This window comes from Microcaecilia unicolor, chromosome 4, assembly GCF_901765095.1.
Source record: "Microcaecilia unicolor chromosome 4, aMicUni1.1, whole genome shotgun sequence".
Taxonomy (NCBI): domain Eukaryota; kingdom Metazoa; phylum Chordata; class Amphibia; order Gymnophiona; family Siphonopidae; genus Microcaecilia; species Microcaecilia unicolor.
Genome location: NC_044034.1, coordinates 309,120,280 through 309,139,206, shown reverse-complemented (window position 1 = coordinate 309,139,206; position 18,927 = coordinate 309,120,280). Strand labels below are relative to the sequence as shown.

The following is an 18,927-nucleotide window of genomic DNA, read 5'->3' as shown; positions in this document are numbered from 1 at the left end:
AGCTTTACCGCTAGGTCAATGGCTGGCGGTAAGGTCTCAGACCCAAAATGGATGCATTGCAATTTTCATTTTGCCGCACATCCATTTTCAGCAAAAATTTTTAAAAAAGGGTTTTTTACAGGTGCGCTGAAAAATGGATTGGCGCATGGCCAAAACCTGCGCCTACACTACCGTAAGCCATTTTTCAGCGCACCTTAGTAAAAGGACCCCTGAGTAAAATTAAAAGAGGGCATTCACTTTTCTATAACAACTTTAACATAAAACATGCACCACCTGCTGGCCAAACTGGAGAAATACACTTCAAGATTTAATAAAAGCAATTTACAGGCTTAAAACAGACTGTTCTGTCACATTACCAATTCGTGCAGATAATTGGTTAATTGCCAATTGTCGGTGCTGACTGGCTTGTTGTTCAATTAAGTTGTGTGAACAATTTGGCCATGCGGTCAGATCAGCACACATAACTTTAGGCGACATATATAGAATTTGGGGGTATGCCATTTAAGCATGTAGTTATACATTCTGTTAAAAAAAAAAAAAGAAGAACTATACAAAGTTGTTTTCCGCATAATTCTGTCAGAACTTGACCAATTTCAATAAAATTTGGGATATATCATCCTGAATAAATTTGCAGTAAGTCTACACTCACACTGGCCACCTCACCTAAATGACGTCACCACTTTCTAGTGATTATTGTCATGATATGCACAGATACCATTTTGCTTTAAACATAATGGTTTTCTATCAGGAGGATCTGATCCTTATTAAAAATTTGCATCTGGAGAAAGGTTATGATTCTCATAGACTGGTGCAAGCGTTTTCAGAAAAGCGGTGGAAAAGGGTAAGTGTAGAATATGTGTTTTGATGAAATTGCAAGAAACAGGCTCAACTGATTGTCAGTCAGGAAGCACCACACCCAAATAGTTCGCACTGAGGTAAACATCACGACAGCTGAAGAACCAGGTACTGAAGTGATGTCGTTTCGGTGTGGCAGATATGAGTGTAGGCTTATTATAAATCTATTCAGGATAATACATCCCACATTTTACTGAAATTGGTCATTTTGACAGATTTATGCAGAAAACAAGCTTTGTGTAGTTTTTTTTTTTTTAACAAAATGTAGAATAGTGGTTGAGTGCTCTGCCATTTACATGTACAAGTGTACTCTTACTCACATATATGCTAGTATTTCCTCCAGCTGTCATTCAGTGCTATTTAACCGGACAGGAACGGCTCCTGACGGGTTAAATAGCATCTCCGTTGAATATTACCGCTTAGCACATAGAGGCTAACTGGCTAGCTGTGAATATTCAGCGCATTGCCAGCTAAGTTTGGCAGTCAAATCTGGCCACCCACATAGCAGGCCTATCTTTGGCCGCTATAAACTTAACCAGGCAGCACTGAATATTGACTTGGCCAGTTTAAACTGACCCAAAAAAACCTGGATGTTCAATGCCAGTCACCGGAAACTGCCTGGCATTGAATATCCGGGCTCAGCACCGATTGTTGCACTTAGCTGTCCTGCCTCCCATGGGCTGAATATCGGCCGGTATGAATTTAATAATGCAACAGGTGCTTACATTTAGGTGATCTTTAATAGAATGAGAGTGTATGTGGATAAAGTGGGGCAGGATTAGAGATGTGCTTGAGGAAAGATACCAGCTAGGGGTCAGTTCTATAGAGGGCACTAAAAATTAGGAGCCAAAAATCTGGGCACCCCCCCCCCCCCCCCTTGTAGTTACGCACTAAAGCACTTAGGTCAATGGTTCCCAAATGTTCTCGGGTCACGGCGCCCCTATGCTACACATTTCCTCTCAAGTCGTCCCCCCCTGCCACCGATGGTATTGAGTTCTACCTTCCTTCCAGGTTCTGGCCACTTTCTCTCCCCCTTCCATCCAATTTCTGCCCACCTTCCCTCTCTCCTGCATCCAGCCTCTGTCCCCTCTCTCCCTTCCACCCATCTTCTGCCTCTTTCTCTCCTCTCTTCCAGGCTAACCCCCTGTCCCCCCTCCCCCCCGCAATCCAGCATCTGCCTCCTCTATACCCTCCCCCCCACACACACACTCCTGCCGCTGCGGCAAAGCAAGCTTAAAAGTGTCATTTCCCCCTCCCCCCCCCACACACTGCTTAATAGGGAACTAACCTTCTTGTTCTGGGTTGCAGGATGGTTTGTTATGTTACTCTCAAACTGTGTGCCCCAGTTAGACTGCTACTGAGAGCTGGAGCCACTTTTAAGAGGAACATCATTGACAAGAAGAAGTAGCAGTGCCTTGGGTGGCGATGTGAGGGAGGTGCATAAAATATGCCACGACACCCCTGCAAGTTATCTGCAGTGTCCTGTGGTGCCACGGCACACAGTTTGGGAATCGCTGACTTAGGTGTTACCTACCAAATAGTATCTAAGTGCTGTTACACACCTAATTGCTGTTTACCTCTGATTGGTGCTTAACTTCTATTTTCTTGCCAAACGTTAGATGCCAAATTGGTGCTTACCTTGTGGCGCACTGCACAGAATTAGGGGGATAGTGGTGATATCCAGATAACATTCATTTAAGCCCAAACACAAAAATAGCAGTCCTGAAACAGATATCCATGCTGAATACAGAGATATACAGATAACTTATCCATACACCAATGTGGCCCCTCTCTTGTTGAATAGTGGCTTGGCCAGTAGTGCACCATTTTTCACCTCTTGAAAACTATTACCTCCTTACCAGACAATACTTGTCCCTAAATTTCATGAGGCAAGGTACGTGATCGTCATTTCTAGATATTTATATAGATTCACATGAGCAGGAGTGGACTGACTACTGGAACAATAGGACAATGACCGAGGGCCCACAATAGTAGGGGTCCACTCTCCCCTAGCTTCCATCTAGTTTAATCATTTTTGATAGGTGGTTAGGGGGCCCGTGACCCTTATTGCCCAGGGTCGCAGATCACTCCCTGCAACTGAGATAAAAATAAATGACAAATATTACAATACTACTTAATTACAGGCTAGAATCCTACATCAGTTACATACAACTGGTAAGTTCTGCTACATGGCTTTTAGGAGGCAGAGAGGACAGATGGGGTGGAGAAGCAAAAATTAGGTAGTTAGTACTTATGTCAGCCATAAGAAACTCAAAAGAGCTGGTAAAGAGTTGGGTGTTCTCATGCGTTAACGCGATGGCCCTCCTTTACTACAAAGCTTGGCTAGGAAAACATAGCAGTATTCTATGTATGGCTCATACTTCTACGCTGCATGTTTCAGCTACTTACCATTCTGTGTCAGCTTTGTGGAACAGATCAGAGTTGCAATCTGAAAGCTGTCTTTAGTAGAGGCAAAGCTGGTCAAGTGATGTAAGTTTCTGGCTGGATGGCTGTCCTTCCCTTCCAAATCTTCCTTTGTAGCAGGAACAGTTAGGTATAACTTGGCATCTTCTATTTTCTTATTATCACCCTGTTAGTCAAACGTGCAAGTACAGTGAGTGAAAATAATGTTAACTGCATGGTCTGTGGGATTTGATTTAGAAAACAAACCTCCAATTTTTCAGTTGTGCTTACAGATAATTTACTGGGTCAAACTGAAATTCAGAAGGATAAAGCAATAGTAGATACCATATTCTTAGGAAATTAATTATCTCTGCCTACAGGATATATCTCAAGCTACAGATGTAGTAACGCACAGTTCATAGTACACTATTTTCTATCACATGCTAATATATATATTCAGGATGCAAATTAAATGAATTTATTAAGTGAATCAGATTCCACTATTCAGAGTAAGAAACCTTTTTTAAAAAAAAAAATATAAACAACATCATTGGTATTATAATGTCAACCTGCCATGCAACCTAAATATTTCAAAGAACATTCACTATCACTTTGATCCTGAACACCATGCCATTAGATTAGACTATCCATCATTTATCAGTCACAGTTAACAGCACGGATAACTCTTTAAATTCCCTTGGGATCAAAAGAAAGCAACATATGGCTCTGGATCTTTAGCTATATCGATTTATATTCTCACAGACGTCAATAACTTGGCAGGAAAGAATCTGAAAAAAAATGGACAGAGATGAGAAAAGAGCATTTTTACACTTATCTTTTTAGGTTACCTTGTATATAATTAGATCATGCTTGCCATCTTGAAGCGTAGTACCATTGGTGTTCAACAGCTTGACAAAGGCCATGCCAAATATTTTCTCAGATTTATCTCTGGCTGCAAAGGAAGAGAAAATAATGAATGCCTTGCTTATACAATACATAATCCTCAAAAAGTGTAATGAACTAAAAGCGTACAGAAAATAAATCTCTCCCCACTAGTGCAAAAGCAGAAAAGCGCACTACATCAAACTGGCAAAATTATTAGTAACAATGGACCTCAGAATAAAAGAGTGAAACTTCAGCATATAGCTATCAAATAATATTCAATCAATCAATCAATCAATCAATCAATCAATCAATCATTAGTCCAGTCCATATACTTGTCTGTGCTCACTTGATCCACAAAATCAACAACAATGGGATATGTACTTATTTTAATACTGTCCTGTAACTCCAAAATCTATGCCGGCCAAATCTTGCTCACAATGAGGAACTCAGAAGTTGGATTGCTCAACAACCGCTCCGCACTACAATCATACAATCATGCAAACTGCTTCAGGGGCTAATTTCTCAGTTCAATTCTGTAGCGTCACAAGATCCACAGCATGAGGAACATTCCCTAGTTCAAGTCAGCAATTGGCATGTAGCTCAACTAACAGTTCTTCTTTTCTACTTTATTTGGATGGACTGAGAAATCCCAGGCCAGGATTCTTTTATTGTGATCTGTTCTTGTTACTATTTTATATTGTCCTTTTACACCATCGACAGAGCAGCATTTGTTTGGACTCCTGAGGAAGGCAGGAAAGCTGAAACACAGCCCGTGTTGAGTCCGGTTTTTAGTCCAGTGTTATCTGGGACCTTGGATTGTTATTCAGCTCTGCTCAAGACATAACTGTACAGCTATGAATAAAGACTATTTTTATTGTGACCTTTGATCCTTCTGGTCTTTTTCACTTCCACCCTTGTGTTTTTTTCTTCTTTTTTTTTACTCAAATAACACCACCACCATCTTTAAATGGATCTGCCCAACCAGAAATAGGAAATGACAATGTTGTTCGCACAGTGCCAGGGCAGATACTGTACATGGTCTCAACATGTGCCCCAAGATTCTATATAGGTTGCCAAAAGTTGGGTGTCCAAATTTGGGCTTGGAACCCAGATGTGATTGCAAACTAGTCAAAATGGGTGCTAACTACCCATTATTGATGTTAATTGGAGTTGACTGGCACTTAATTGGCATTAATTTGGATTTGTAATATATCACAAAAGAGAAAGAGAGCAATACTACCAAGTAATCAAAACAAGAAAAAAGCTCTCAAAATAGCTGTGGCACAAAAAAAAAGTACTTGAATCTATCCCACTAAAGATTCTGTGGAGTGATTCAAAATTAGAACAGATACACTCCACAGAATCTTTAGTGGGATAGATTCAAGCACTTTTTTCTGTGCCACAGCTATTTTGAGAGCTTTTTTCTTTTTTTGATTAATTTGGATTTGTACACGAACCCGCCTAGGTGCTATTTTAAAATAGTGCATGCCCAAAATGTCTCATGTGCAGCCCAAAAGGGGGATGGCCATGGGAGGGGCATAGGCAGGTCAGGAGCATTCCAAATATTTAGGCACAGTATTTTAGAATACCGGGGTTATGCTCCCAATTTGTTTCAGCTGGTCTAAGTCCTCATGCCCAAAGTTGGGGACAGGAATCCACTCTAAGTGCTATTCAATAAACTGTGCTCAGTCCAGAGCACCTTTTATAGAATAGCGCTTAAGCATAGACTTTCCCCAGCACGTAAGTCTACTGAATCTGGTCCATTCTGCTTCACATCAATGTATAGCCAATGGAACTGAAAGGTTTCTGGTCATAATTCTAGACCTATGCTCAATCAGTGGGGAGGACTTCCAGGCATGTGAGGATCTGGCTGATTAAGCATAGGTCTAATATTATGACTGGAAACCTTTCAGCTACAATGGTTACACATTAGTGTGAAGCAGCACGTTTGGTCAGAAATTCTCTGGTTTGTCCTAGACCACGTCCTTTTGTACCAGAGGATGGACAGATGAGCTGCCCTGGCATTTGTGAACAACACTGGCGTTTTACGGTCCAGCGTAATTAAAATTTTTATTTGTATAAGTGTTAAGAAACAATTTTGTTATTTCCTATTTCCAGTTGGGTATGTCCATTTAAAGATGGCAGCGAAATTCTTTTGAGTTGCGTGCCAATTGCCAGCTTGAAGTAGGAAATGTTCCTTACACTGTGGATCTTGTTAAGCTTAAGAGTTGAGGTTTCTAGTCTGCCATTATGGGCAAACCTCTTCTGCTATTACTGGTCTGGAATCTAGGAATGGTGTATGGTAACAGCCATCACTGAATGCAATGTCAAGATCTTAACAGTGTTTGTGAACTACAGCACTTGTAAGAAGAAATCACGAGGACCCAGCACCTCAATGCTTAAAAATCAAATAAGAAATATTGAAATCCATAGCTGCCACACTTATCTTTATTCCTGATATTTAGTGGCCCTATCTTTTTACGAAAGACTACTAAATGTGCTATCCTAAATTTAAATGTTATGCTATGTTATGTTACATTGAGCTTATACATTGCCTTCCTTTAACCAAAGTTAAACCCAAGGCAGTTAATAGACAGCTTACTAATTTACCCCCAGATTCTATATATGGCACTTTGAGTTGGGCGCATGCAACTTAACTGAATAACAAGCCAATCAGTGCAGATAATTAGACAATAACAAGCAATTATCAGCACTAATTGGCAGTAATTAGAACTTATGCACTCATCCTTTTAGGAGCATTCTACAAAGAGGTGCGCAGATCCAAAAAAGGGGGCACGTCCATGGGAGCAGCATGGGCAGGTTAGGAGCGTTTCTGAAATTTATGTGCATTGCTACAGAATTAGGGGGATCCGTGCCTAATATGTATGCATGGATTTACACCAGGTTTTCACTGGTGTATATGGTCGCACATAAATACAGTTGTGGTTCTCGGCGCTAAGCACTATTTTATATACTGCGCTTGATAGAATAGCGCTAAGCGCTTTTTTTTTCAGCACTGATTTTTTTAGGTGTCATTTATAGAATCTAGTACTTAAGGAGAAAAATTATTAACATGCAGTACTGTTAAGATGGGCTATTTTACTGTTAATTTAGGGACCTTTTTACGAAGGTGCGTAGGCGCCTACGTGTGTACAACACGTGTCAAATTACAACTAACACCCGGCTACCGCATGCCCCCCGGCGATAATTCTAATTTTTGCGCGCATCCGATATGCGTGGCAGAAAATATTTTTTATTTTGTACTGCATGGCGCTAACCGGGCGGTAATCGGTAGTGTACACACGCTAACGATTACCATCCGGTTAACACAAGATACCTTACCACTAAGTCAATGAGTGGCGGTAAGGTCTCAGACCCAAAATGGATGCACAACAATTCTTATTTTGTCGCACATCTACTTTCGGCAAAAAAAAAAAAAGACCTTTTTTGCAGGTGCACTGAAAAATAGACCTGTGCGCGCCCAATACACACGCCTACACCAGCAAAGATCATCTTTTAGCACGCCTTAGTAAAAGGGCCCCTTAGATTATTAGTAACTAGGTCTCATTGCATAAAATGGGACCCTGTGCTAAAACAGCACAAGTTAGTGGTAAAACAATCCATCTTAACAGTAGCCCACATTGATAACTTCCCCCCCTAAGTTAGCACTGTTGTGATCCTGCTAAATGGATACATCTAGCCAGATAAAGGCTGAATAAATTTTGGCCCAACTTCTGGTCGCTCCTGTGTACTTACACTCCTGCGAGGATCGGTGGCGAAAAGTAAATCTTAAATGACAGCGACTGACATCTTCTATTGCAATGGAGACCTGAAAACAGTAAACAAAACCCAGCATCAATGGCTCACTATGGAAAGTATGCCAATCATTCACATTTGCTCTTCTGTATATGTGTACAACAAATTGTTCAGGAGTGTACAAAATCAGTAAAGTAACAGTTCTCAGCTAATAACTGGCAGCCCAATATTTATAACAGATAGCCCATTTTAGGTGCTAAAGTTAGATTCTTATATTCAGCTGATCTTCAGCATCTTGATTTCAAGTAGAACATAGATAAGTAATTTAAACTGAAGCTTCTAAAGTTCCTACGATTATACACCTAACTTAGGGGCCTTTCTACTAAACTGTAGTAAAATCTGCAGTTATCATTGCTTAATGCGGGACTTTACTGCATGGTAGTTGAAAATTTAACATGTCACCTATTAGAGACATTCCTAGTATTTTCTATTACATGTTAATGTGCAGTACCTGCTCTGGTTAACTGACACAAAAAGCATTTAATGCACTGTAACTGCTAAATTACCACAAAGCCCCTTAACGTGGCTCTGCATTAGCAGTTACCACGTGGCAAACCGCACATTAAGGGCTAGATTCTATACAGGGTTGCAAAAAAATTGGCACCAAAAAAAGTACTATTCTATAAGCCACGCTTACAGTTAGGCATGGTTTATAGAATAGTGCTTACGCCCGGGAATTGCGCCTAATTTTAGGCGCGGCCATTTGCACCAACTGAAGCGTGGTGCAAATGTACATGCCTAAATTAGGCACATATCCCCATTATTCTATAACAATGCATGTAAATGCTAGGAGCGTCCCACCCCCACTCTGCCTGTGACCCTTCCATTTCCATACCCCTTTTTTTTTTTACTGGAACATAAAATTTAGGTGCAAATCCCATGCTTAAAGTTGCACGTGTAAATTCCAATTAAATCTAATTAGTGCTAATAATTGCTTGTTCTAAAGCTAATTATTGGTGCTAATTAGCTTGTTATTCAATTAAATTGCATTCCACCCAAATTTGCGCATGCAGCTTTGGCAACTTTTATAGAATTAGGGGGTAAGCGCTTAACACGGTTTAGAAGGGACCTTTAATTTCCTAAACCTAGCTCTAAATAATTTTAAGATGCCTAAATTTTGTAACCTTGTACACTTATGAACTCAGGTCTTTTCAACTAGATCTTTTGAAAATTATGCTCGAGATAGTTAAGTTCTATTTTCAAAAGGCAATACACAAATACCCAATTTGTTGAATAGCTTGTGCACTTGTTTCGGTGGTGCTTATTGTGGTGGTGACTACCATCCAGGAAGACCTCAGGGACCTGGGAGGTCAGATGTTGGGTAATAGCTTCACAGTACTAATAGCTATTTAGATGGCACATTAGATGCACAGCATTGATTAGACTAGCACAAAGAGAATTTCAAAAAGAAACTTGCCATAGAAGCAAAAACTCAGAATAAAAACCTTTTCAGATGCATTTGCAGCAAGAATCTGTAAAGGAGTCGGTTGGACCACTGAAGAAATAATTTAGTGGTTAAAGCCATTGAGCACCAACGTAAGCCAGGGTTCAAATCCCACTGACACTCCTTGTGATCTTGGGCAAAATACTTAACCCTCCATTAACTCAGATACAAATTTAGACTGTAATCCCTCCAGGAATAGGGAAATACCTGAATGTAACTTGCCTTGAGCTGCTACTGAAAGGTGTGAGCAAAATTCCAATCCCATTAAATAATCAAGGTGTAGAAGTGGCACTTGAAGAGGGAAAGGTCATAAGAGTCTAAATGAATTCTTTCTTTGGCTTTAATGAGGAAGATGTTAGTTCCCCTTTTCCTTTCACGCTTCATATGTTCCTTTTTAGTTTTATAGGAGTGGTATAGCAAATGTAAAACAAAAACAAACAAATTGGAGGAGCAGAAACAAATCTCAGTGAAACTGGAAATGTTATAGGGTAAATCGACAAATTAAAGACTAGCAAATAACTGGAGCTATTTGGTCCGAAAGAACTCAAAAATGAAATACCACATCTATCGTTAGTAATTTGCAAGCTAATATCAAAATCATCTATGGTACCCAAAGTTTAAAGCATGGCCAATAGAATGCCAATTTTTACAAAAGGGTTCTAGGTATGATCCAGGAAAATATAGATTAGGGAATCAATTCTGGCAAAATGGTAGATTATATTATAAAGAACACAATTATTGAATATACAGACAATGAAGGTTTAATGAACCAGAGCCAAAATGGATTTAGCCAAGAGAAATCCTGCACCACCAATCTGCAACATTTCTTGAAGGGGGTTAATAAACAGGTGGATAAAGGTAACCCAGTATCTAGATTTTCAGAAAACATTTGACAAAGTCTCTCATGAGAAAATTAAAAAGCGAGGAGATAGAAGGCAATGTCTATAACTATTTGATCAGTTTTCTCAATGTAGAAAGGTAAAAAATGGAGTACCCAGAGATCAGTACTGGAAGGGATTGATACTCTGATAACATATTTATAAATTATATGGAATTGGGAACAATAAGGTAGGCGAAGAACTTTGCATCCAACATAAAATTATTCAAATGTGTTAAGTCACAAGTGGATTGTGAGAAATTGCAGGAGGACTTTCAATCAGGGGCGTATCTGGAATCCGGCGGTAGGGGGGGCCAGAGCCAGAGAGGGGGGGCACATTTTTGCCTCCCCCCCCCCCCGCCGCCGCCGCCGCCGCCGCCTCTCTCCACCCCCTCCCCGCCGTCAACCCTCCCCCGCTGCTTACTTTTGCTGGCGGGGTCCGACCCGCAATCTTCATATTTCGGCTTCCTCCGTGGCCATGTGCTTCCAGGAAGTAACGCTGCAGCGCTGATTCGTTGAATCTAGTTCGGCGTCTGACGTGCTGGGACGTCAGACGCCGAACTAGATTCAACGAATCAGCGCTGCAGCGTTACTTCCTGGAAGCACATGGCCACGGAGGAAGCCGAAATATGAAGATTGCGGGTCGGACCCCGCCAGCAAAAGTAAGCAGCGGGGGAGGGTTGACGGCGGGGAGGGGGGCCAGGGCGAAATCTGCGGGGGCCCAGGCCCCTGTGGCCCCACGCAGATACGCCCCTGCTTTCAATACTGAGATTAGGCATTGGTATGGGACCTAAAGTGACTGACTGGGTTAAAAACTGGTTGAATGGGAGGAGACAGAGGGCAGTGGTAAATGGAGCTTGCTCTGAGGAAAGGGATGTTTATCAGTGGTGTACGGCAGGGGTTGGTCCTCGGGTCTGCTCTTTTTAGCATCTTTGTGAGTGATATTGCTGAACGGTTGTCTGGTAAGGTTTGTCTCTTTGCGGATGATACCAAACTCTGTAATAAGGTGGACACCCCAGAGGGTGTGGATGGCATAAGGAAGGATCTAGCGAAGCTTGAAGAATGGTCCAATACCTGGCCACTAAGATTTAATGCTAAGAAATGCAGGGTCATGCACTTGGGATACAAGAATCCTAAGGACACGGTACAATATAGGGGGTGAACTGCTTCGGTGTACGAAAGAAGAGCGGAACTTGGGGGTGATTGTGTCTGATGACCAGGGCTTTTTTTGAGGAGGTACTCGGGGGTACTGAGTACCAGCACCTTTTCCAGTGTCTGCTAAAATTGACCCATGGACCACAAGTTTTAATGAAAGAGCTCAGGCTGAACACACCAATTCTGCCTTGTCATAGATTCTGTGACTGGTTGTAGGGGGCCTGGCTATTGTGGAGTGAGTCCCTCAGTGATCACCCCACCCCTGGAGGGTGGCCTGGCATTTGAGTACCGGCACCTTTTTTGCTAGAAAAATTGCACTGCTGATGACCTTAAGGTGGCCAAACAGGTAGAAAACACGATGGCCACGTCAGAAGGATATTTGGGTGCATAAGGAAAGAGATGACTAGTAGGAAAAAAAAAAGAGGTGATAACAGGGGCGTAGCCAGACCTCGGCAGGAGGGGGGTCCAGAGCCCAAGGTTAGGGGGCATATTTTAACCTGCCTCCCACAGTCACTGCCCCTCCCCGCCACTTTCGACCCCCCCCCCCCCCCCAGGTACCTTTGCTGACAGGGATCCCCAACCCCTGCCAGCCTTAGTCTTCTTCAGCGCCGGTCTCCAGCGCATTCATAGTAACATAGTAGATGACAGCAGAAAAAGACCTGCACGGTCCATCTAGTCTGCCCAACAAGATAAACTCACATGTGCCATTTTTTGTGTATACCTTACCTTGATTTGTACCTGTCTTTTTCAGGGCACAGACCGTATAAGTCTGCCCTGCACTATCCCCGCCCCCCCCCCCCCCCAACCACCCGCCCCGCCTCCCACCACCGGCTCTGGCACAGACCGTATAAGTCTGCCCAGCACTATTCCCGCCTCCCAACCACCATCCCCGCCTCCCACCACCGGCTCTGGCACAGACCGTATAAGTCTGCCCAGCACTATCCCCACCTCCCAACCACCAGCCCTGCCTCCCACCACCGGCTAAGCTTCTGGGGATCCCTGGCTCAGTTTCACTTTGTGCAGGACATGCTGGATGTTAGGACTCACAGCACAGATCAGCGAAGTGAGCGAACGCGCTGAAGAAGACTAAGGCTGGTGGGGGTTGGGGACCCTCACCAGCAAAGGTACCTGGTAGCGGCGGGGGGCTCAAAAGTGACGGGGGAGGGTCGAAAATGGAGAGGGCCAGGACAAAATCTGTGGAGGCCCATGGCCCCACCTAGCTAGGCCCCTGGGTGATAATGCCCTTGTATAAGTGTATGGTGAGGCCCCATTTAGAGTACTGCGTGCAATTCTGGAGATCGCACCTGCAGAAAGATATAAACAGGAAGGAGTCGGTCCAGAATGCAGCTACTAAAATGGTAAGCGGTCTCGATCATAAAACATATAGGGACAGGCTCATGAACCTCAACATGTATAAGCTGGAAGAGAGGCAGAAGAGAGTGGATATGATAAGAGACGTTTAAAGACCTCAGTGGCGTTAATGTACAGGTGGTGAGACTTTTTCAAATGAAGGAAAACTCTGGAATGAGAGGGCATAGGATGAAGTTAAGAGGAAATAGGCTTAGGAGGAATCTAAGAAAATACTTATGAAAAAACAGTGTGTTTTAAGCCTATAAAATGTATTTGTGTTTCCCTGTTTTAATTATGTCTGAAGTGTATTTCTCCTATTTGGCCAGCAGATGGTGCACGTTAAATCTAGGCGTTAAACTAGATGTTATAATGCCGTTGTATCGCTCCATGGTGCGACCGCACCTGGAGTATTGTGTTCAGTACTGGTCTCCGTATCTCAAAAAAGATATAGTAGAATTGGAAAAGGTACAGCGAAGGGCGACGAAAATGATAGTGGGGATGGGACGACTTTCCTATGAAGAGAGGCTGAGAAGGCTAGGGCTTTTCAGCTTGGAGAAGAGACGGCTGAGGGGAGATATGATAGAAGTGTATAAAATAATGAGTGGAATGGATCGGGTGGATGTGAAGCGACTGTTCACGCTATCCAAAAATACTAGGACTAGAGGGCATGAGTTGAAGCTACAGTGTGGTAAATTTAAAACGAATCGGAGAAAATTTTTCTTCACCCAACGTGTAATTAGACTCTGGAATTCATTACCGGAGAACGTGGTACGGGCGGTTAGCTTGACGGAGTTTAAAAAGGGGTTAGATAGATTCCTAAAGGACAAGTCCATAGACCGCTATTAAATGGACTTGGAAAAATTCCGCATTTTTAGGTATAACTTGTCTGGAATGTTTTTACGTTTGGGGAGCGTGCCAGGTGCCCTTGACCTGGATTGGCCACTGTCGGTGACAGGATGCTGGGCTAGATGGACCTTTGGTCTTTCCCAGTATGGCACTACTTATGTACTTATGTACTTATGTACTTATTCTAAACACGGAACGTTTATGCATCTAATCTGTTATAGAATACTAGTGTAACTCAGCAATTAGGTGACTAAATTAGGTACAACCACTTATACTTGCTCTATGGCATGTGCAAATGACTGTACCTAAATGCAGTAGTTAGGCGCTTAAGTGAAATAGTCGGAACACCCATGCCCTGCCCCTTCCACATGGATGTCCTCTTTACAGTTACACATTAGAACACTTAGAGCCCAGTTACAGAATAGTGCTTAAGAGCACTTAAGCACCTAAATGCCATTTCATCCCTGTTTTGGTGCTTAACTTCTATTTGGACACCTAACTTTTGGTGCACTATATAGAATTAGAGGGATAGTGGAACTAGAAAAAGTACAGACAAGGGGGACCAAAATGACACGGGATGGAATGGCTCCCCCATGATGGTAGCATAAAGAGGTTAGGGCTCTTCAACTTAAAAGAGAGATGGATGACCAGAGATAAAACAGAGGTCTATGAAATCCTGAATGGTGTGGAGCAAGGAAACGCAAATCAGTTGTTTTCTCCTTCAAAAGTACAAAGACTAGGGGACAGGCCATGAAGATAATAAAACAAACAAGACAGAATAGTTTTCACTCAACTCATAGTTAAGCTTTAACAGAGGATGTGATAAAAGCAGCTAGCATAGCTGGGTTTGAAAAAGGTTTGGATAAGTTCCTGGAGGAAAAGTTCATAACCTGGGGAAAGTCACTGCTTATTTAAGGGGGTAAGCAACTTGGATTCTTCCTACCTTTTTCTGCTGGCTACCTGCGACTTAGATTGGAAACAGGATACTGATGGACCTTTGGTCTGACCTGGTATAGCAGTCCTCGTGAAAATGAAAGGGTATGCTATAAGTGCTTAAGCTGGTATATATCCTCAGTAATGTAAACAAGACTAACTAAGCAGACTGGAAGAGCCAACTTGTTTTTGTTTCTGACACCATCTACTATGTTTCTATTAACATAGTCCTTTTTAATAACTGAACGGTGAATTTAAACAATGCAGGAACATAAAACGTTTGAGACTTTAACTCACTAGCAGAAATAATCCTACTGCCCGTGCCACCTTGTTATCACTCTAACCTATCTTCTGGCAAATGTCAGCTCTTGCTCTGATCTGAGGAAAGGAGTATCATTCCCAAAAGCCGGTCAAGAAATGTTTTAAGTTAGTCCAATAAAAGATATCACCCTATACTTTCTATTTATTTATTTTTGTTTGTTTTCTTAACACCTCTGTCCATCCATTCAACGCTACTTTATTTCTCTGATCTGTGCATTCTATTACTCTTCTTGAATTTAGTCCACAGTTATGACCTTAACTTTAGTTGTACACACCTATGCTAGGTAAATGGCTGGTGTAAATGCTCACGCCTAGCTGATGTCAGGTGCATAACTAATAGTGTTCTATAACCTGCGTGCATAAGTGCTAGGCACACCCCTGACCTTCCCATGTCCCTCCCAGTTCCACGCCCCCCTTGTAGTTGTGTGTGATGGATTTTGCACGCTCAATTTGTAGAATACTGGCTAAAGGCAGTAATATAAGTAACTGCAAAATAGTATCAATTAGTGCCAATTAAACACAGGGCCGCTGAGAAGGGGGGGGCCGGGGGGACAAAATTCCCCGAGCCCAGGCCTCCAAGGGGGTCTGGCGCCGGGGTCAGGCCGCCGGCGCAACAGTTCACGGTCTCACCTGCCTGCCTCCTCGGCTCCGGCCCCCCTGCATTCGAAGCAGCAGTCACAGATCGCCTCCCTTCGGGCCTTCCCTCCCTGTGTCCCACCCTCTCGGAAACCGGAAGTTACATCAGACGTGGGCGGGACACAGGGAGGGAAGGCCAGAAGAGAGGCGATCTGCGACTGCCGCCTTGAATGCAGGAGGCCCGGAGCTGTGGAGGCAGGCATGTGAGAATGCGGACTGCAACGGCGGAGGGAGCGATGGGGGGCGGCAGCGGCGGGGAGACGAAGGCGGGGCGGCGTTGCCCTGGGCCCGGCCTAGTCTCTCGACGGCCCTGATTAAACAATTAGCCAATGATTGGTTGTTAAAGCCTAACAATTTCTATGCACAAAATTGGCAGTACTCTATAACCTGCATTCGCAAGGGCTAGGCACCCACCCATGTGCCTGCCAGGTCCATGCCCCCTTGCAATTGTGCACTATGAATTTCTCACGCTCAACCTGTGGAATATTGATTACAGCATTTATGTGCGCAAGTGCCAATCAGCACCTATCAACACCAACTATAGCCAATCAGTGGCTGTTGATGCCAATTAGCAGCTCATTTAACAATTAAGCTGTGCATGCAACTGACAGTATTCTATAACACACATGAACAACTTTGCACACTAAGTGTTAAATTGTGCATGCAAGTTTATAGAATTAGGGGGGGTTGTGACTCTGCCCATACCCCCCCCCCCCCCCCCAGAACTGCACTCCTGAACATGTCTACATGCGGGTAACATCAGAGTACGCACTTTCGTCTCACCACATGTGCATTTATGCACATATACCACAAGGTTTTTTTTTTTTTAATAAAGCCCTTTTCTACAAGGAGAACAGAGGTTACCTGCAGAAAAAACATATTTTATAAAATTACCCCCTTGGATTGTAAGCCCTTTTGGGCAAGAGGTTACTGCATCTGAATTATGCTGTAAACCACCTTGACCATCATTTGGAAAGGTGAGAAAGAAAAGGTTGGATTTACTTTCTTTTTAAACCTAGAAAGGCAGCAGGATACTTAACAAGAAAGGAGAAGAGAGACTTGAAATCTTCCCCATTATTTGGTTACAACCCTCTTATTTCATAAGAAAAGGAATGAAAGGTGTTAATGCAAGTGCTCACCTTGATGGTTTCATACCAGCAAGGCTGTTTGACTTGATAATAAACCACAGACTTATATTCAGAAATGCCTTCGTATCCAGCACCAGGATGAATGGCTTTCTATAGGGAGAAGCACATTAAAAAGAATACAGGTTATGAAAATCATTAGAGTGGGACCATTTTAACCAATCTTTGATAAAGCATAGACTGTTATGCTTTTTCCAGCAACAGGAAGTTATACAACATATTGACTGGTAACCCAAAACAAACCATAACTTCTGTCTCCAAACCACACAATATATACATGAATATACAATTAGATGACAATTCTACAAGTGAGCACCTCCTTCTAGGCACATCAATGAAGCATGGGGACCACCCATTCTATAACGGAATCTGCAGGCATGAAAATGCAGCAAGGGCATGCATAAGGTAAGGGTAATGCATTTGATATACCGCCTTTCTGTGGTACAACCAAAGCAATTTACATATGATATACAGGTACTTTCTCTGTCTCTTATGGCAGGCATTATGCCCACATATTGAATGCCGGGCCATATCCAGGCACTAGCACTGAATATCCAGGTTTGTGCATCTGGCTATCCCTTATCTGGTTAAGTGCAATATTCAGCAATTAATGGCCTAAGTGAAACCAGATAAAGATAGGACTGAGTTTTATGCAATCCAATTTGTACGGTTAACTTAGGTCATTAAGTGCTGAATATCGGCACTTAACCGCATAAATACCGACTTCGCCCCCAGGTTGCCCACAAAATAGCCGGTTATGGCTTTAGAGGTTAGCACTGATATTCAGCAGCACTAACCAGAAAAGTGTTTATGTTTATTTAGAAGGTCAAAGTAGTTTACAATATAAAATTCACATAACACTAAAAGAACAAATGGACCGCCATTAGAGATAGGAAAGAATACACTAGGGTAGAGAGAAGAGGGAAGGGGGACAGAATGAAGGTTAGAGTGGGATGTAGTGAGTCAATGCTCAACTACAGGATTGGTTATTTAATTGGGAATATTCCCAATGGCCTTCTGAAAGTAAAAGGTTTTTAATTTGATCTTGAATTTGAGGATTTCAATCTAATATCTGGAAGCAGGATATTCAAAAGACTGGGTGCCATAAAGAAAAAAGAATTTCTAGTGGATTCATAGAAACCTTGTTTGGGGGAGGACAATATCAGTCGATTAGAATCAATAGATCGAAGTGTGTGAGCTAGCATATAGGGAATAACCAAAGCAGCAAAATAAGAGGGGTTACCTGAATGAACTGTCTTGTGAGTAAGAAGAAGAATCTTACATCAAATGGGATATAGGATGAGCAGCCAGTGCAGTTTGGTAAACAATGGGGTTACTGGGCCAAAGCATTTAGCTTTGAAGAGCATGCAGACAGCTGAATTTTGTAGAGATTGAAGATGACGTAGTTGGAACTGTGGGAGACCAGCATATACAGTAGTCCAGATGTGATGTAATGAAAGCACATATTAAAGTATTTAGAGAGGGAAAAGCTAGGTAGTGTCTAATGGAACATAAACAATATAATCAGAAGAATCCTTTCTTTACTAACTGGGTTGCCCCGCACAGGCGATTTAACCGGGTGCTAATGTGTATAAGTGGTATCTTTCCCTGCAATTTGAAAAGTGACTCTCTGGTTCCTTCTGGACCTCTCTCCCATTCCCACTCCTCCTGCTAATGAACACAGGCCCTCCGGAATCCCAAACACTGATTCTGAAGAGGGGATGGGAGAAAGGGACTGGGAAGGACCAGTTAATCACTCTGCAACAGATGGAGGTCCCTGAGGGGAAGACTGTTAGGATATCAAGAATTTCTTTTCTTTCCTGATCATATAGAGCTCAATGAGTAGGACAGAATTTTAGGGAGTCAGAAGACCAAGGTAGCGGAAATGGAAAAATAAGGCCATACACAGATTTGAATTCCCTCAAATGATGGTACTAATTGCTGCCACACCCATGTTATTCTTATGGGTATGGCAACAGTCAGCGCACGCTGTTTTGTGAACAGGACCCTAGGTGGGTAATTTTATAACAAAGCACCTATACTTATCATACTTACCTGATGCAGGTAAACTTTTGACTTCCTAATTTCAACAGCTTTGAAATTGATCATTACTCATTGGAAAAATAATTCAAAATTAAACGTAATTGATTTGGTGATGGATACTACGGATCAAACCTAATTCGACATTGACAATCTCTCTGTTTGTGTCCCGTTCCGGGTCCGTACCTGGGGGCCCCCAGCGGGGGGCGAAGACCAACGGA

At 42.6% G+C, this 18,927-nt stretch overlaps 1 protein-coding gene across 2 annotated transcripts in view; it reads right to left on the bottom strand.

Annotated features, from left to right (window-relative positions):
- The window catches only part of DOCK5 (dedicator of cytokinesis 5), a 291,277-nt gene that overhangs the window by 114,627 nt on the left and 157,723 nt on the right, over nt 1-18,927 (bottom strand). For both annotated transcript variants that reach the window (XM_030201825.1, XM_030201826.1), the window contains exons 15-18: nt 16,661-16,759; nt 7,900-7,972; nt 4,107-4,210; nt 3,265-3,445 (exon numbers count right to left, since the gene is read on the bottom strand). In XM_030201825.1, the coding sequence (XP_030057685.1) occupies nt 3,265-3,445; nt 4,107-4,210; nt 7,900-7,972; nt 16,661-16,759 (457 nt within the window). The remainder of the gene's footprint in view (nt 1-3,264; nt 3,446-4,106; nt 4,211-7,899; nt 7,973-16,660; nt 16,760-18,927) is intronic.